Source organism: Leptodactylus fuscus, chromosome 1 (assembly GCF_031893055.1).
Source record: "Leptodactylus fuscus isolate aLepFus1 chromosome 1, aLepFus1.hap2, whole genome shotgun sequence".
Taxonomy (NCBI): domain Eukaryota; kingdom Metazoa; phylum Chordata; class Amphibia; order Anura; family Leptodactylidae; genus Leptodactylus; species Leptodactylus fuscus.
This window is the reverse complement of record NC_134265.1, coordinates 6,388,490-6,409,187: the sequence shown is the minus strand read 5'-3', so window position 1 is coordinate 6,409,187 and position 20,698 is coordinate 6,388,490. Positions and strand designations below refer to the sequence as shown.

Below are 20,698 nucleotides of genomic sequence, written 5' to 3'. Positions count from 1 at the left end.
AGTGTTGGATGTATTCAATTGAGTGGCAAAAAAGAGATCTTCCACATTTTCATTTACTGATATAGCTAAAGGATAAGATACGCCCTGATCAAATTAACTGTGTTATTTCTGCTGAGCTTCCAAATCCAGAAGAGGATCCGATACTTTTTGAAACTATTTCTAAAAATATGATCCATGCGCCATATGGCCCATGAGTGCAAAGGAGAGTTAATCCAGACTTAGATTTAAATTTCACCACTGACATATTCAACAAAGTCCTCTTGATATTAGAAGAAAGGTGCATATCTATCAATAGTAAAACTCTAATAGAATTAGGTTTACCAGCACCAAATCAACCAGACTTTGATATTATGAACAGAGATATTCTGCAAGAAAAAAGCTATGATTTGGAAAAATGTAAAGAATTTGTCGCATTAAATAAGTCTCTTTTGGTTGATGACCAAAGAACGGCCTATATGGCCATTATGGCTCAGATTTCCAGTGGAAATGGGGGACTATTTTTCTTAGATGCCCCAGGAGGTTCTGGTAAAACATTTTTAATTAATTTGCTGCTTGCAGAAGTTCGCTCAAACAATGAAATTGCTTTGGCTGTTGCATCATCTGGGATCGCGTCCACTCTTATAGATGGAGGGCGCACGGCTCATTCAGCTTTAGTATTGCCTTTTAATCTAGCGCTGTCAGAAATTCCTGTCAGTAATATCACTAAGGGCTCTGGAAAAGCTAAGGTATTACAAACTTCCAAAGTAATTGTTGAGGCCCTTGATCGCACCTTGAAAGATCTGCGGGGAACCGATTGTTTAATGGGGGGAATTGTTGTAATTTTTGCCGGTGACTTCTGCCAGACGTTACCTGTTCTTAACCCCTTAGTGACCAGCCTGTTTTGGACCTTAATGACCAAGCCAAATTTTTGAAATTTGCCCTGTGTGACTTTATCAATGAATAATTCTGTAACAGTATATTGCATCCAAGCGATTCTGATATTGTTTTTTCGTGACATGTTGTACTTTACTGAGAAGGTAAAATTAGACTGATATAACTTGTGTAAATTTATTAAAAAACTCGCAAATGCTGAAAATTTTGAAAATTTTTCAATGTTTTCCATTTTTAGCTGCGATATCTCACATATACACAATAATACAGGGCAAAAAAGTTAGTAGTTATATATTTCCAAATGTTCCTTTTGTGTTTCAAGCATATTTGAGATAATTTTAGCATATTTGAGTAACTTAGACAATTTACAAGTTTATCAAGTTTATAAGCAAATTTTGGAAATTTTGAGTTTGTGATTTTTTCCTGTACCAAGCTATGTTTGCAGACAGGAATAGGTGGCATAATGACAGAAACTCCCATTAAATGACCCAATTTGGAAAACTAGACCCCTTCAGGTATTCTTTGAGGGGTATAGTGAGCATTTTGATCAAACAAATATTGTTTTGCAAGAATTATTACAAATGATGAAAAAAATTTCATTTTAATTTTCTTCAAATATGTGTCATATTAAAGCCAGTTTTTTTGCACACAACACATCAAAAAGAAGAAACACACCCCAAAATATATCACCCCACTTCTCCCGTGTTAAAAAATGTTCACTTTGTGGCCTTAGTCCTATATACGCACGTACAGTAGGGCCTAAGAGGTAGGGAGGGCCAAATGGATTTCAAAACACAAATTTTGCTTGCAGATATTTTATGTCCATTGCACATTCAAACAAGATTTGAGTTACCAAAGCAATTGAAAACACCCATAAATGACACCATTTTATAAACTAGACCCCTTAGGGTATTCATTGAGGGGTATAGAGAGTACTTTGACCCTATAAGTTTTGAGAAAATTTGCGTCAAACAAAAAAAATTTCATATTTTTTACACAAGTGTCATTTTAAGAAAATGAAGAAAAACACCCCAAAATAGATGACCCCATTTCTCCCGTGGTCAAAAATGTACACTTTGTGGCCTTAATCCCATGTACAGACGCACAGTAGGGCCCAAAAAGAAGGGAGCACCAACTGGATTTCAAGACACAATTTTTGCTTCTAAATGTTTCAGGCCCATTGCGCATTCAAACAAGATTTGAGTTACCAAAACAATTGAAAACCCCAATAAATGACACAATTTTATAAACTAGACCCCTTGAGGTATTCATTGAGGGGTATAGTGAGTATTTTGACCCCATAGGTTTTAAAAGAATTTGCGTCAAACAAAAAATTCTCATATTTTTTACACAAAAGAGTAATTTTAAAGGCAGTTTTTTTGCACATAACACATGAAAATGAAGAAAAACACCCCAAAATAGATGGCCCCATTTCTCCCGTGTTCAAAAATGTACACTTTGTGGCCTTAATCCTATGTACGGACGCACGGTAGGGCCCAAAAAGAAGGGATCACCAACTGGATTTCAAGACTCAAATTTTGCTTGCAGATATTTCAGGCCCATTGCACATTCAAACAAGATTTGAGATACCAAAACAATTGAAACCCCCATAAATGACCCCATTTTATAAACTAGACCCCTTAAGGTATTCATTGAGGGGTATAGTGAACATTTTGACCCTATAGCCGTTTCACAGATTTTACTAACTTAGGGATGTGTAGGTTAAAAATTAGTAAAATGTCCCTTTATCCCCAAAGTTTTCATTTTCACAAGGGGTTAAAGGAGAGAAAGCCCCCCACCAGTTTGTTACACAATTTCTCCTGAACACGGCAATACCCATATGTGGCCATAATCTGCTGTATGGGAACATGATGGGGCTCAGAATGGGAAGAGCGCTATTTGGATTTTGGAGGGCAGATGTTGCTGGAATAGTTTTCAGGTGCTATGTCGCATTTGCTGAACCCCTAAAGTACCAATACAATGGAAACCCCTCAAATGTGACTCCATTTTAAAAACTACACCCATCAAGGAATGTATCAAGGGGTATTATCATTTTGAGCCTAAAAATGCTTCCCAAAAATTAATGTACAAAATGAAAATTGAAATTTTTAAAGAAATATGCCATTTCGGTGCCCAATACGTTGCACCCACTTTGTGTTGTCAGAGACCTGCACTCCTAAAACTATTAAGGGGCCATCCCGAGGGTCAAAAAATTATATATGTGGGTGTAAACTGCCGCTTGGGCACACAGCAGGGCTCAGAAGAGAAGGAGCAGTGCGCTTTTTAGCTATTGGGGTACAGTGTTAGAGGGACTTTCGGGGCGCCATGTTGCTTTTGCAGAGCCCTGAAGGTGCCAGTAAACTGGAATTCGTCAAGAAGTGACCCCATTTTGTAGGGGAAATTTTAGGGTCTCGGCAAATATGACATGGTGTCCAAAAACCAACAATCTAAATCTGCACTCCAAAAGCACATAGCGCTCCTTCACATCTGCGCCCTGCTGTGTACCCAAATGGCGGTGTATGCCCACATGTATGACACTGGTGTACCCCGGATAACAGACTTAATGCCATATGTAGGTAGAAAGGCTGTTTGGACACAGCCGGGCACAGAAGGAAAGGAGCGCTATATTGGTTTTTGGAGCACAGTTTGGTTTTAGGACACCATGCCACTTTTGCAAAGCCCCTGAAGTGGAATCTGCAGACATCTCACCCCATTTTGGACACTACCCCACTGATGGCATTTATCAAGCGGTGTAGCGAGCATTTTAACCCTTGAGGGTTGCATTTATTTGGTTTCCAGAAATGAAATTGCGGCTGATAATGAGAAGTTAAAAATGAAGTTTTCCAGAGATTCGCCATTTTAGTATCTGATATGTTGTGCCCAACTTATGTCAGCAGAGATACACACTCCAAAAACTGTTAAGTGGGTATCCCGGGCACAACAGCTTTCAGAGCGTTCATGTCTGATACGAGTCGGACACAACATATTACGCACTGAAATGACCGATTCTTGGAAAAATTGTCATTTTCACTTCTCACAATCAGCTTTGTATTCATTTATGGATAATATGTTATAGCAACACTTGGGGGTTAAAAATGCTCTCTGTACCCCTGGATAAATCCTTCAGGGGTGTAGTTTCCAAAATAAGGTCACATATCAGGGGATTCCACTTTACTGGTGCTTCAGCTCTGCAAAAGTGTCATGGCATCCAAAAACCAAACCGTCTGCGCTCCAAAAACCCAATAACCCTTCTTTTCCCTTCTGTGTCCGGCTGTGCCCTAATATCAGTTTATACCCACATATGACATTACGTACATTATCCCGGTTACACCAGTGTCATACATGTGTCATACATGTGGCATAAACTGCAGTTTTGGGCGCACAGCAGGGCGCAGAAGGGAAGGAGCGCTATGCGACTTTTAGAGTACAGATTCAGATGTTTGGTATCCGGACGCCATGTCATGTTTGTAGAGCCTATAACGTACCAGAAAACTGGATTCCCCAAAGGAGTCACCCCATTTTGAAAACTGCACCCCTCAAAGAATTTATCAGGGGGTGTAGTGAGTATTAGTACCCCGGACGTGATTGCAGAGGGGATGGCGAAGAGGGAATATATAAGCGGTGTGGAGGACATTGCAAACACCAAATTCCCTACTATGTCCCATGATTGGGGGAGTCACTCTGGGGTCACTTAGGGGGTCACTTCCGGTGTCTTTTCCCTCGTAAGCTGTAAATCTGGGGTGTCCCCTGATATCCGCTTGCACAGCTTATATATTCCCTACCTGACGCAGCCAGTTGTATTCTAATGATTTGGCGATTTTGGGGTTGTTTGTCTTCACATTACTAGATGCTATATTTTCTTTATTTTTCTGGTGACGTGGCCATATAAGGGCTTGTTGTTTGCGGGATGTGATGCATTTTGTAATGACACCATTTTTGGGTGCCTACAACTTATTGAATACATTTTATTAACCCTTTTTTGCAGGATTTTTTAAAGAAAAATCAATCCTGGCATTGCATTCTACCTTTTAAATTTTGCGCCATGCAGCGTACAGTATAAGTAACATGTTCCCTTTATTCTGCGGGTCGGTACGGTTACGGCGATACCTCATTTATAGTATTTTTTTTATGCGATACTAATTCTGTAGAATAAAAACACATTTAGGGACATAAATCAATGTTTTTTGCATCGCCATCTTCTGAGAAGCGTAACATTTTTATTTTTCGGTTGACAGTGTTGGTTGTGGGCTTATTTTTTGCTGGACAATGTGCGCTTTTTATTGGTACTGTTGTGGGGTGTATATGACTTTTTGATCACTTTTTATAGCATATTTTGTAAGGTGAGATGGTGAAAAATCACTACTTCCGGCGGGTTTTTTCCGGGTTTTTTTTTCGACGTTCACCGTATACATTAAATATTGTTGGAGTTTTATTGTTCAGATTGTTACGGACGCGACAATACCAAATATGTATTGTTTTTATTAAGTTTTAGGTTTTTTTAATATAATTCATTTTTTATAGAAAAAAGGAAATTTTGGGGCTTTATAAGTTTATTCATTTTTATCAGACACTTTATTTATTTTTCACTTTTTATTTTTTACTTTTACACTTTTTACTTTAGGACACTTTGATTAGTGATGCTTTGATAAAAGCATCACTAATTCTCTATTAGACGCTGCAGGACACAGCTCTCAGTGTCTTGCAGCGTCTGGAGGAAGTCAGACGCAGGGGCTGCCTGCGTCTGACTTCCTCTTCCCCGGGCAGGATCAACCAGGTATTGGGGGTCTTTTGGAGCTTGGGGTCACTGGCCAGACCCCAGGCTCCATGTTAGAGACATCGGCACCCCTCGATCTCGCCGCGGGGGGTGCCGATTCGGCCGGCACCGTCACGGAACCGCTTCAGTTCCGTAATCATGTTTGATCACGGAACTGAAGGGGTTAAAACCCCCCGATCGGAGCCCCCTCCGATGGGGGGTAATGGAGCAGAGTCTTAGCTGTCAGATACAGCTAAGATCCGCTCCAATTACATCGGCACTGACAGGGAATCCTTCCCTGACTGCCCGACGTAATTTTACTATAGGGCAGTCAGGAAGGACCTGTCAGTGCCGACGTAATTTTACTATGGGCCGGTCGTTAAGGGGTTAAGGGAAGTAAATATACAACACAAAAAAGCAAAAGGCTTAATGACAAGGTGAAAAATCCAAAAAATACTAATAGAACAAAATGTCAAGAGACTGGATCACTAGGGGATGAAGCCATTAGGCCAGCGGTTCTCAACCTGTGGGTCACGACCCCGGTGGGGGTCGAACGACCAAAACACAGGGGTCGCCTAAAGCCATCGGAAAATACATATTTCCGATGGCTTTAGCAGCTGAGAAGCCGCGCTACGTTTTGCAGCAGGGTAGATCCTAGTGGGCTGAAGGACCTGTGATGATGTAATGACCATGTGATCGGACTCTGTGGGCAGAGCTATTCAGTACAGTGCCGAGTTACACAGGAAGAGGAAGCTGCAGTAAATGGAGACTGGAAGGTAAGATGGAGAGAAGAGACAGCATGTGTAAGCAGGCTGTGTGTGAGCATGATAGGGGGGTTCAGGCTGTGTGTGAGCATGATAGGGGGGTTCAGGCTGTGTGTGAGCATGATAGGGGGGGTTCAGGCTGTGTGTGAGCATGATAAGGGGGTTCAGGCTGTGTGTGAGCATGATAGGGGGTTCAGGCTGTGTGTGAGTATGATAGGGGGGTCAAGCTGTGTGTGAGCATGATAGGGGGTTCAGTCTGTGTGTGAGCGAGATGGGGGGTGTTTCAGGCTGTGTGTAAGCATGATAGGGGGGGTTCAGGCTGTGTGTGAGCATAATAGTGGGGTTCAGGCTGTGTGTGAGCATGATAGGGGGGTTCAAGCTGTGTGTGAGCATGATAGGGGGTTCAAGCTGTGTGTGAGCATGATAGGGGGGTTCAGGCTGTGTGTGAGCATGATAGGGGGTTCAGGCTGTGTGTGAGCATGATAGGGGGGTTCAGGCTGTGTGTGAGCATGATAGGGGGGGTTCAGGCTGTGTGTGAGCAAGGGGGGGGTCAGCAGATTTTGTGGAAGAGAGCTTTTGTGATTACTCACTATGTTTAAATTATGTTTGATTTCTAGCAATGAGAATACATAATGCATATCAGGTATTTACATTCCGAATCATAACTGTAGCAAAATTAAGGTCCGTTCACATGGGCACAGAGGGGGCAGATTATGGCACGAAATCCATGTCATAATCCGCCCCCTCACAATGGAGGTCTATTTAGACCGCCAGGCTTGTTTTTTGCAGCATGCCGCTCACGAAAAAAAAAAAGCGTGCTGCCCTTCAGGCAGATTCCGTGGCTCGGAGAGCCGTGGCGTCCGCCTGGCGGCAGCGAGCTCCGGAGTCGGCCCATAAATTTGAGCCGACTCCGGGGGGAAGCCGTGACAGTCGTGGCAAGCGTGTTTTGACCCGAGAGTGATGCGGCTCCCCGCGTCACTCTCAGTGCCTAAATCCGCTATAAATCCACTATACCGCCCCCTGTGTGAACTAGCCCTTACAGTTATGAAGTAGCCACCAAAATTATTTTTTGGTTTGGGGTCACCGCAACATGAGGAACTGTATTGCGGGGTCACGGCATTAGAAAGATTGAGACCTACTGCATTAGGTGGTGAAACGCGTGTCGGGCGCACCAGTACTGTGGTAGGAATATCATTACTATCATCTATTATGTTCTAATTATGTGCTTGGTTTTCTTCACACTGTTTGGCTTCACTGTGATTTACCTGTTGAATATATGGCTTTACTTTGGTAGGGAATGCTTTTGTTACTAATTAGCACTTGGTGATTTTCACTTGTTTTACTTGGAGAGTGTCTCTCCTCTTGTTTTTCACTTTTGAAATCCAACACGTTGTTTTTACCATGTACCCTTTCTTAAGATAATTGTGCCTTCACACATACTGGTTTATATTTGGTCGCATTGGTCCTCCATTTTATTATGTCATTATACTAGTCTATATTACATTTGCTTTTATATTATTTATTCTAATAAAATTTCAAATTTTATGGTGATCCTGTCTCTTGACAATTTGTTCTATCTGTTCTTAAGGGAGCAACACCAGCGGATGAGCTGAATGCCTGTCTAAAATCTTCTTATCTGTGGATGCAAGTTCAGAAGCAAACTCTTACTACTTATATGCGGGTTCATTTGATGGGGAATACAACTGTGGACAAATTTACACACCAGCTACTATGTCTTGGAAATGACAGGTTCCCTACTGATTCCACTACTGGTCTCATTTCCCTTCCGGAAGATTTTTGTGAAATGACATCTTCGGTAATGGAACTTATTGACAAAGTTTTCACTGATATTTATAACAATTTTAACAACCATCAGTGGCTTTGTGAACGTGCAATCCTAGCGCCTAAAAATTATAGTGTCAGCTCCATAAATGTACTAATTCAGAGAAGGCTGCCTGGTCTAGCAACCACATACATGTCCATTGATTCAGTCATGGAGAGTGAACAAGCCGTAACGTATCCATTGCAGTTCCTGAATTCTTTGGAGCCTCCTGGAATGCCACCACATAAGCTGACTTTAAAAATAGGAGCCAAAATAATTTTGCTTTGGAACCTTGACCCACCAAAAATGTGTAACAGCACAAGATTGTGCATTAAGAGTCTCATGCTGTTACGGTTCTGTCTATATATATGAAAATAATAATATTTTAATCACGACAGAACCGCTAGACTGCAAGACACTGCAGTGAGGTCCACAAGCCCTAGGAGGGCATCCGTCTGCCTGAATGTGAACTACCAGTTAAACTGCACTGGCAGTGATGTTGGCAGTGATGTAGGTTCAAATGTGAACAGAGTGCAACAGTTAAACTTCACTGGGAGAGCGTGCCTGTGTATAGCTGCTGAGTGAAGCCAATTGAAGCCTTGCACAGACATCTGCTGATTACAGCAGAGGAAACAGGCCCTAGTGGACGTTTCACCCTGCTACACAATAAAGACTGCCAGGGGTTAAACTCCACTCCTGGTCAGTAACAAAAAAGACTCCCTAAACAGCTTGGAGCTACAGAGTAAGTAGACGGTTCAAATAGGCTTTACTGATTCCAACTGGCAGAGCCAAGGAATTTTAACTAGATCCCTAGACTGCTCCTGCCTTTCACTGGAACCTAGTCCTGACTCCTGTCTCAGAGTATTTTAGTGTGAGAGCCTGGCGGGCGTTGGCTCACACTATATAAAGGCACGTCCACACCCGCAGGGCGGTGGCATAACTTCACCGCACATACTCAGCATGAGCAGAATGGGACATAACCTCCAAGCGACTCCAACAGGTCCGAGCATGCTCAGTAGGAGAGGAATAGGACTTAGCCTCTGAGCGTCTCCAAAAGGTCTGCTCAGTAGGTAGACAGCTGGACCACACTCCTTACTGCACAACGCCGACGGTTAGATTGGCCCGCAGGTGGCGCTATGCGCTGGACAGGAAACCTGAGGGACCCTATCCTAACACATGCCCAATGTTATTGAAGCCACTATTCTTATGGGAAACTCTAAGAGAGCAAATGTTTTAATTCCACTTATTCCTTTGCTACCAAGCGACAGGCCCTTCAATTTTAAGTTTCTGCAGTTCCCAATCCGACTTGCATTTGCTATGACTATAAACAAAGCACAAGGTCAATCAAAGTAGCCGGCATTAATTTGGAGAGCCCGTGTTTTTCACATGGACAGTTGTATGTTGCTCGCTCTAGAGTAGGTAACCCCAAAAATCTTTTCATATACAGATATGTACCTGAAGGTAAAACCAGAAACATTGTTTACCAAAAAGCACCGCAATAGGTAGTTGTGTCACTGTAACCAATTTTGCTCTTTTGTCCGTGAACTACTTATAGATGACACTGGAGAGAGGGGGAAGGGCTGTACTATGTTGTTATTTGGGTGTAAATGTTTTATATGTTTGTGTAAGGGGCGTACATTTTAATTTTTGACAAAAAAAAATTGTTAAAAAAATAGTTGTGGGACCTGCAGTTTGACATGGACCTTCCTCCCCTTGGTCCCTGGAGGGGGTTACAGCTTTCCTACTTTCTCTCCTCCTTCCCTGATCTGAGCGACTTTGACAGGCATCTTACGGGTTTTGAGAAGGCCTGCACCAGTTCTGGCCTCCTGCGTCACTCTCTGTCGGAGTTATACACGGCGTTGGTTTCCCCTTCTCCAGACCACAGACCCTCCTTTTTAGCTAGATGGGAGACTGATCTCGATCTATCCTTTTCAGATGTGGACTGCTCTAGGATCTTGGAACTTGCTCATAAAAGCTCTGTTGCCTGTAAGTACCAGTAGGCGGGTTATAAGATCCTGACTAGATGGTACCATGTCCCCTCCCTTTTGCACAAGTTCATTCCTTCTGCCTCTCCTCTCTGCTGGCGCTGTGGTTCGGAGGAGGGGACCCTCCTCCATGTCTTCTGGTCTTGCTCGGCTCTGAGAGCATTCTGGGATGGTGTCCACCGTTTGACGTCCAAAATTTTTCAAACTACTCTTCCTAATACACCAGCTTGCTTTCTGCTTCACCTTTCTGGTATTCCCCGTCGGGCCTATCGTAAGTCTGCAATTCGGCATCTGATTAACACGGTTAGGCCTGTATCCCGGCTATGTGGAAGTCCTCTAACCCCCCGTCTCTTCGCCATTGGCTCCGCAAGGTAGAGAACATCCAATCCATGGAGGACCTTACGGTGTTGCTTCATGACCAACACAAAGCTTTCTTGAGGGCTTGGACCCCCTGGATCCTCTTCCAGGGGTCCCGGTCATACAGGGATATTATGGGTTGCGCTGGGGTTCTGGCTAGTGGTTTGTTTTTTTCTTTCTGTTTATATAGTGTGTTTATAAATAAAGAATTTATTGAAAAAAAAAATAGTTGTAATAGTTTATACTACATAATATGTATTGAATACGTAAAATCAATAAAAATGTTGAAATTAAAAAATAAGTTGCTGTTCTCATCAATGTTACGATAAATTACGGTAGTAAAATGACAAAATAATAAAAATTTTAAGTGGAAAATTTTTTTTTACTGTAGCTCAAAAATGTCAATTTCAGTGTGACACTGAAAATTTTACTTTACCAATAATTTAACATATTTCCTGCAAGTGGAGCCGCGGGTATTCTACTAATATTTAATATTTTAGCAATTTTGGTGTTTGCTGATTTCTTTCTTTTGACATAGTAGTTTGTTCTGTTGTCTGAAAATTACCTTAAGTGTCTTGTTTTGTTTTTTGCATATTTTTCCCATGATGATTGTACGGGCTTTGCGTCTGAGCCCGCTCAACCACCATCACTTACGTGGAGATGCAGCAACTACCCACATTCGCCCGCGCGCATGTACATAAGAATGCATGAAGGAGTTAAAGAAAAAAAATTATTTAACTTAAAAAAAACCCCCAAACCTGTGAATATAAGTTCCTTCTTACAACGGAGACAGGTCAATGACTTCTGGCTGAAAATCCACTTACAATTTGCTTCTCCCCTGTGTGAGTTCTTTGATGCCTAACAAGGCCTGATTTCCGAGTAAAACATTTCCCACATTCTGAGCAAGAATAAAACTTCTCTCTTGTGTGAGTTCTTTGATGATTAACAAGGTCTGATTTCCGAGCAAAACATTTCCCACATTCTGAGCAAGTGTAAGGCTTCTCTCCTGTGTGAATTCTTTGATGACTAACAAGAACTGATTTAAAAATAAAACATTTTCCACATTCTGAGCAAGTATAAGGCTTCTCACCTGTGTGAGTTCTTTGATGCCTAACAAGGTTTGATTTCTGAGAAAAATATTTCCCACATTCTGAGCAAGAATAAGACTTTTCCCCTGTGTGAGTTCTCTGATGTATACCAAGATATGATTTCCGAGTAAAACATTTACCACATTCTGGGCATGAATATGGCTTCTCTCCTGTGTGAGTTTTCTGAAGTATAGCACCCTTACTACATCTTCTATTTTTTTTAACAGACGCCGATGAATTAGAAGAAAGATCTTTCTTCTGAAGGGCTGAGGGTATATCTGGGGTATTGACATGCTCTTCATATGGATCTTGTGTGATACCATGATCCTCTGCTTTATAATCTGTAGATATCAGATGTCCCTCTGAGCTCCTGGTACAGTCATCTGACAAGAAGAAAACTGATGGTATTATTATTGAATAACATAACCTTATAAGTATATTCCCCACTGAGCTGCCGCTGCCTGAGACGCTTCAGACCGTGTGAAGAAGTGAAGTCAGTGGCACAGGCAGCAAACGACGGCAGCGCGGCCTACTTCATTAGTATTCACTGTGCTGAGCGGAGGTCAGTGATAGTGAATAGTAATGAAGTGGGGCAGGAGACGCCACCACTGCTCTAGGTCACTGTAGAGGTGAACACAATCCATGGCTGCTTAAATATGGCCACTTATGTGGAATAATACTGTAGGATGCCATAAATCTTATTGTATTACACCCCATACACACAATAGAATCCAAACCACATCTGCTGGATTTCCCAGCCTGAACTCACCGCGGATCTGCTGTCCCATACAGTATGTAGTATGGGTCTGTGGAGTCACAAGGAAGCAGGGACTCCCCGAATCTCCATCAGATTCCTTACTGGCCAGGCGGGATTTTCCACCTGCCATTTATTTCCATAGAGCTCTGAGGTGGAATCTGCCTGAAGATCGAGCAGGAGGATTATTTTTCCGCTACCTGAAATAATCTGCTATATAATTCTGGTAAATTCTTTCCCTTCACGAAGACTGACAGCCGGTGAGGAAGAAATTTGCCTCGTTCACATCGATGTCAAGTCCATATTCCTGCTGTACGTTCTATTCTATACTACATTTATTACCCCCTATAGCGGTATCACATTTATATTCATGTATTATTAGTATTTTACCTGAATCGGGGAACAACAAATAGTCTAAACAATGTCTGAATAGAATCAGTGACCCTTCTGTCCATTATATAGTGGTGACTCCTCACCTGGGTGGTTCCCTGTAGGAATGTCCTCCTCACACTCCTCATCACCACTCACATAGGGCTCTTCCTTTATTCTCATAGATATAGCATTATTGTCACTCACATCTTTATCCTGACGGAAAATCTGCGAAACAAATAATGTAAAAGTCACCGGACAAATGGGGAAGTCACAGAGAATGTTCCAGATCATTAATCCGCATGAAGATGAAAGATGCCTTGACAGTAGCTGCAAGTCTGTGAGAAGCCGGATAAACATATTAGATGGCGGCTCAATGACACTGCCCATGTATATAACCATATAATACTGCTGGATACAACAAGACTGACCACAAGGACTTCACAGCCCGTCTACACATCATAGGGAATATCTCCATCTACCTGATCATCCTGTGGAAGAAGAGGACTGGGACATCTCTCCGATGTTGTCCTCTTACTGGATCTACCTGTAGGAAACACAGACAGGGACTGAATTCATTCTGTACATACAAATAATGGAAGTCCATTTGTATATAGTCATGTCTATTACCTGCTGATGTGAGGGGCTGCTGGTCCTCCATCATCACCTCCTTGTACAGATCCTTGTGTCCTTCTAAATACTCCCACTCCTCCATGGAGAAATAAACAGCGACATCCTGACACCTTATAGGAACCTGACAACACAATGATACAGTCATCACCCCGACCCCTCCAGTTACTGTATAATGTCCCAGCATTCCCAGCAGTGTCACCTCTCCAGTCAGCAGCTCCAGTATCTTGTTGGCGAGTTCTAAGATCTTCTGTCCATTGATCTCTTGTATCAGGGGGTGAGGTGGAGGCCCCAATATTGGGCTTAGGGTTCCTCCATATCCTACATATACAGAAGCCTGACAGCACCCACTAGAGGCCTCCTTCACTACTGTGTAATCCTGGTTATGGGGAGACACATTAATAAATCTCACTACATACATGTCCAGAGTCCATCACCTCTCCAGTCATATCATCTGTTATTACTATAGATAAGAATGATGTAATGATGACATCATCAGAATCTCTCACCTGTCCAGTAAGCTGGTAGATGATCTCTAGGGTGAGATTTAATAGACTTTCCGCCATCTTCTTCCTGTCTCTTTCCATCCTTGATGGATCAATCAGGAGTATTCTCTTCTATAGAAGATACTGAGAGGATTCTATATTGTAGGAACCTGAATGGAGAGAAGATGAGACAATGTAATCACTACACGGAATCCCATGGAATAAATAGAAGAGTTGAGTCCCATTATTATCACCACCTCCTACTTCTGACGTCGGCAGCGTGTAGCTCAGGAAGGAAGTGACTTGTTGTGGGCTGGCTTGGTGGGTATATAAGGTGTGTGATAGGCTGAACAGAATCTCATTGGGAGTATTTGACCAGCCTCAAGTGGACTGGCTGAGGGGTGTTCAGTGCTGTCTGGGGTGTTGCAACACAAATTGGATCTAGAAGAACAAAAACCTGATGCCGAACAGCCCAGGAGGCTCCAGCAGCTCTAGTAGAATGAGCCGTGCTACCCACTAAGGAGGGGAAGAAACCCTCAAGAAAGTGAGGAAGAGTCCAAAGATACGGAGCTGACACTTGTAAAGATGACACTGACTTTCCCTGCAGCTTCAGTCCCAACAAGTGATGATTCGTCCATCGATCTCTTGGAACAGCCACAACTGTCACAGATAGATCTCCCACATTTCTGTCTGGACTACAATCTCCTGGCCATAGAGGTGAAGACACTCGGCCCCTGATATTACCAGCACACTGGAACTAACTGTACAGTCCTCCCTGACCCTGACAGAAGAGGAAGTATTACAGCCTAGTACGCAACGTGCAACAACAAGTTACTAATGCAGAGGAGAAAGTGGCCAACGGGAATCTGTAGGTTTGTGACTTACTGAAATGAGCAGAATCTTACATGATGGTATAGAGGACGTAGAGAATGGGCCCCGCTGTAGGGACATGAGAGGAATGAGTGTCCCGGAGAATGTTCTATCCAGAGATCTAACACCGATACAGGGGCTTGTAAAAATCTTCACACACCTTGACCATTATAGTGTGTGGGGGCCACAAGGACATTATAGTGTGTGGGGGCCACAAGGAGGACATTATAGTGTGTGGGGGTCAAGAGGAGGACATTAAAGTGTGTGGGGGCCTTGAGGAGGACATTATAGTGTGTGGGGCCCTCGAGGAAGACATTATAGTGTGTGGGGGCCACAAGCAGGACATTATAGTGTGTGGGGGCCACAAGGAGGAAGACTGAATGTATGAGAAGGGCTGAGAGTGAGCATTTACCTCCTCAGGTACAGCAGCCGTCTGCTCACAGAACTTGTGATGATGTCATAAATGTAGGAGGAGTCACATGATCAGGTCCTGCTGTTATTGCTTTATCTGTGCAGAAGAATCGTAGTGAGCTAAAGGACCTGTGATGATGTCACCTGAGTGGGAGGAGTCACAGAATCACATGACCAGATATTAGAGGTCTCTGCAGAGCACTCTGTGTGTGACGTGTATGTAGCGGAGTCGTCTATGTGTGACGTGTATGTATTGGAGCTGTCTGTGTGTGACATATATGTAGCTGAGCCGTCTGCGTGTGACGTGTATGTAGCGGAGCTGTCTGTGTGTGACGTGTATGTAGCGGAGTTGCCTGTGTGTGATTTGTATGTAGTGGAGCCGTCTGTGTGTGATGTGTATGTAGTGGAGCCGGCTGTGTGTGATGTGTATGTAGCGGAGCCGTCTGTATGTGACGTGTATGTAGCGGAACTGTTCTTTGTGTGCCGTGTATATAGCAGAGCCGTCTGTGTGTGACGTGTATGTAGTAGAGTCGTCTATGTGTGACGTGTATGTAGTGGAACTGTTCTTTGTGAGCCGTGTATATAGCGGAGCCGTCTGTGTGTGACGTGTATGTAGCAGAGTCGTCTATGTGTGACGTGTATGTATTGGAGCTGTCTGTGTGTGACGTGTATGTAGCGGAGCCGTCTGTGTGTGACGTGTATGCATTGGAGCCGTCTGTGTGTGATGTGTATGTATTGGAGCCGTCTGTGTGTGACGTGTATGTATTGGAGCTGTCTGTCTGTGACGTATCTGTAGCGGAGCTGTCTGTGTGTGACGTGTATGTAGCGGAGCCTTCTGTGTGTGACGTGAATGTAGAGAAGCTGTCTGTGTGTGACGTGTATGTAGCGTAGCCATCTGCATGTGACGTGTATGTAGCGGAGCCACCTGAGTGTGATGTGTATGTAGTGGAGCCGTCTGTGTGTGACGTGTATGTATTGGAGCCGTCTGTGTGTGACGTGTATGTAGCGAAGCTGTCTGTGTGTGACGTGTATGTAGCGGAGCCGCTGAGTGTGACGTGTATGTAGCGGAGTAGTCTGTGTGTGACAATTATGTAGAGAAGCTGTATGTGTGTGACATGTATGTAATGGAGCTGTATGTGTGTGACGTGTATGTAGTGGAGTAGTCTGTGTGTGACAAGTATGTAGTGAAGCTGTATGTGTGTGACGTGTATGTATTATAGTCGTCTATGTGTGACGTGTTTGTATTGGAGCTGTATGTGTGTGATTTGTATGTAGTGGAGCCGTCTGTGTGTGACGTGTATGTATTGGAGCTGTCTGTGCGTGACGTGTATGTATTGGAGCCGTCTGTGTGTGATGTGTATGTAGTGCAGCCGTCTGCGTGTGACATGTATGTAGCAGAGCCTTCTGTGTGTGACGTGTATGTTGCGGAGTCGTCTATGTGTGACGTGTATGTATTGGAGCTGTCTGTGCGTGACGTGTATGTATTGGAGCCATCTGTGCGTGATGTGTATGTATTGGAGCCGTCTGTGTGTGATGTGTATGTATTGGAGCCATCTGTGTGGGAAGTGTATGTATTGGAGCCATCTGTGTGTGACATGTATGTAGCGGAGCCGTCTGTATGTGACGTGTATGTAGCAGAACCGTCTGCGTGTGACGTGTATGTAGCGGAGCCGTCTGCGTGTGACGTGTATGTAGCGGAGCCGTCTGCGTATGACATGTATGTAGTGGAGATGCTTATGTGTGACGTGTATGTATTGGAGCTGTATGTGTGTGACGTGTATGTAGCGGAGCCGCTGAGTGTGACGTGTATGTAGCGGAGTAGTCTGTGTGTGACAATTATGTAGAGGAGCTGTATGTGTGTGACGTGTATGTAGCGGAGCCGCTGAGTGTGACGTGTATGTAGCGGAGTAGTCTGTGTGTGACAATTATGTAGAGGAGCTGTATGTGTGTGACGTGTATGTATTGGAGCTGTATGTGTGTGACGTGTATGTAGTGGAGTAGTCTGTGTGTGACAAGTATGTAGTGAAGCTGTATGTGTGTGACGTGTTTGTATTGGAGCTGTATGTGTGTGATTTGTATGTAATGGAGCCGTCTGTGTGTGCCGTGTATGTATCGGAGCCGTCTGTTTGTGACATGTATGTAGCAGAGCCGTCTGTGTGTGATGTGTATGTAGTGGAGCTGTATATGTGTGACGTGTATGTATTGGAGCCGTCTGTGTGACGTGTATGTAGCGGAGCTGTCTGTGTGTGACGTGAATGTAGCGGAGCCGTCTGTGTGTGCCGTGTTTGTAGCGCAGCCGTCTGTGTGTGACGTTTATGTAGCGGAACTGTTCTTTGTGTGCCGTGTATATAGCGGAGCCGTCTGTGTGTGACATGTAGATAGCGGAGCCGTCTGCGTGTGACGTGTATATAGTAAAGTCGTCTATGTGTGACGTGTATGTATTGGAGCTGTCTGCGTGTGATGTTTATGTAGCGGAGACGCCTGTGTGTGACGTGTATGTTGCGGAGTCGTCTGTGTGTGATGTGTATGTAGTGGAGCTGTCTGTGATGTGTATGTATCGGAGCCGTCTGCGTGTGACGTGTATGTAGTAGAGCCGTCTGTGTGTCACGTGTATGTATTGGAGCTGTCTGTGCGTGACGTGTATGTATTGGAGCCGTCTGTGTGTGACGTGTATGTATTGGAGCCGTCTGTGTGGGAAATGTATGTATTGGAGCCGTCTGTGTGTGACATATATGTAGCGGAGCCGTCTGTGTGTGACGTGTATGTAGCGGAGCCGTCTGTGTGTGACGTTAATGTAGCGGAGCTGTCTGTGTGTGACGTGTATGTAGCGGAGCCGTCTGCGTGTCACGTGTATGTAGCGGAGCTGTTCTTTGTGTGCTGTGTATGTAGTGGAGCCGTCTGCGTGTGATGTGTATGTAGCGGAGCCATCTGTATGTGATGTGTATGTAGTGGAGCCGCCTGTGTGTGAAGCATATGTAGCGAAGCTGTCTGTGTGTGACGTGTATGTAGCGGAACTGTTCTTTGTGTGCCGTGTATATAGCTGAGCCGTCTATGTGTGACGTGTATGTATTGGAGCCGTATGTGTGTGATTTGTATGTAGCAGAGCCGTCTGTGTGTGACGTCTATGTTGCGGAGTCGTCTATGTGTGACGTGTATGTATTGGAGCTGTCTATGCGTGACGTGTATGTATTGGAGCCGTCTGTGTGTGACATGTATGTATTGGAGCTGTCTGTGCGTGACGTGTATGTATTGGAGCCGTCTGTGTGTGATGTGTATGTATTGAAGCAGTCTGAGTGTGACGTGTATGTAGCGGAGTAGTCTGTGTGTGATAATTATGTAGAGGAGCTGTATGTGTGTGACGTGTATGTAGTGGAGTAGTCTGTGTGTGATAAGTATGTAGTGAAGCTGTATGTGTGTGACGTGTATGCATTGGAGTCGTCTATGTGTGACGTTTTTGTATTGGAGCTGTATGTGTGTGATTTGTATATAGTGGAGCCGTCTGTGTGTGCCGTGTATGTAGCGGAGCCGTCTGTTTATGACGTGTATGTAGCAGAGTCGTCTATGTGTGACGTGTATGTATTGGAGCTGTCTGCGTGTGATGCTTATGTAGCGGAGCCGCCTGTGTGTGATGTGTATGTAGCGCAGCCGTCTGCGTGTGACATGTATGTAGCAGAGCCGTCTGTGTGTGACGTGTATGTAGTGGAGCTGTATATGTGTGACGTGTATGTATTGGAGCCGTCTGTGTGTGACGTGTATGTAGCGGAGCTGTCTGTGTGTGACGTGAATGTAGCGGAGCCGTCTGTGTGTGCCGTGTTTGTAGCGCAGCCGTCTGTGTGTGACGTGTATGTAGCGGAACTGTTCTTTGTGTGCCGTATATATAGCGGAGCCGTCTGTGTGTGACATGTAGATAGCGGAGCCGTCTGCGTTTGACGTGTATATAGTAAAGTCGTCTATGTGTGACGTGTATGTATTGGAGCTGTCTGCGTGTGATGTTTATGTAGCGGAGACGTCTGTGTGTGACGTGTATGTTGCGGAGTCGTCTGTGTGTGACGTGTATGTTGCGGAGTCGTCTGTGTGTGACGTGTATGTAGTGGAGCTGTCTGTTTGTGATGTGTATGTATCGGAGCCGTCTGCGTGTGACGTGTATGTAGTAGAGCCGTCTGTGTGTGACGTGTATGTATTGGAGCCGTCTGTGTGTGACGTCTATGTATTGGAGCCGTCTGTGTGGGAAGTGTATGTATTGGAGCCGTCTGTGTGTGACGTATATGTAGCGGAGCCATCTGTGTGTGACGTTTATGTAGCGAAGCTGTTCTTTGTGTGCTGTGTATGTAGCGGAGCCGTCTGCGTGTGATGTGTATGTAGCGGAGCCATCTGTATGTGATGTGTATGTAGTGGAGCCGCCTGTGTGTGAAGCATATGTAGCGAAGCTGTCTGTGTGTGACGTGTATGTAGCGGAACTGTTCTTTGTGTGCCGTGTATATAGCTGAGCCGTCTATGTGTGACGTGTATGTATTGGAGCTGTATGTGTGTGATTTGTATGTAGTGGAGCCGTCTATGTGTGATGTGTATGTAGCGGAGCCATCTGTGTGTGATGTGTATGTAGTGGAGCCGCCTGTGTGTGAAGCATATGTAGCGAAGCTGTCTGTGTGTGACGTGTATGTAGCGGAACTGTTCTTTGTGTGCCGTGTATATAGCTGAGCCGTCTATGTGTGACATGTATGTAGTGGAGCTGTTCTTTGTGTGCCGTTTATGTAGCGGAGCCGTCTGTGTGTGACGTGTATGTAGCAGAGCCGTCTGTGAGTGACGTGTATGCATTATAGCAGTTTGTGTGTGACGTATATGTAGTGGAGCCGTCTGCGTGTGACGTGTATGTAGTGGAGCTGTATATGTGTGACGTGTATGTATTGGAGCCGTCTGTGTGTGACGTGTATGTAGCGGAGCCGTCTGTGTGTGCCGTGTTTGTAGCGCAGCCGTCTGTGTGTGACGTGTATGTAGCGGAACTGTTCTTTGTGTGCCGTATATATAGCGGAGCCGTCTGTGTGTGACATGTAGATAGCGGAGCCGTCTGCGTGTGACGTGTATATAGCGGAGTCGTCTATGTGTAACGTGTATGTATTGGAGCTGTCTGCGTGTGATGTTTATGTAGCGAAGCCGCATCTGTGCGACGTGTATGTTGCGGAGTCATCTGTATGCGATGTGTATGTAGCGGAGCCGCCTGTGTGTGAAGCATATGTAGCGAAGCCGTCTGTGTGTGACGTGTATGTAGCGGAACTGTTCTTTGTGTGCCGTGTATATAGCTGAGCGGTCTATGTGTGACGTGTATGTATTGGAGCCGTATGTGTGTGATGTGTATGTAGCGGAGCCATCTGTGTGTGATGTGTGTATAGTGGAGCCACCTGTGTGTGATGTGTATGTAGTGGAGCCGTCTGTGTGTGACGTGTATGTAGCGGAACTGTTCTTTGTGTGCCGTGTATATAGCTGAGCCGTCTATGTGTGACATGTATGTAGTGGAGCTGTTCTTTGTGTGACGTGTATGTAGC

At 44.4% G+C, this 20,698-nt stretch overlaps 1 protein-coding gene across 1 annotated transcript in view; it reads right to left on the bottom strand.

The window, feature by feature from the left end:
• Window positions 1–11,345: 11,345 nt before the first annotated feature.
• The window catches only part of LOC142193976 (uncharacterized), a 35,485-nt gene continuing 26,132 nt past the window's right edge, over window positions 11,346–20,698 (bottom strand). Inside the window, exons 2-3 of the mRNA XM_075263035.1 lie at window positions 12,870–12,990; window positions 11,346–12,022 (exon numbers count right to left, since the gene is read on the bottom strand). Of these exons, the coding sequence (XP_075119136.1) occupies window positions 11,346–12,022; window positions 12,870–12,990 (798 nt within the window). The remainder of the gene's footprint in view (window positions 12,023–12,869; window positions 12,991–20,698) is intronic.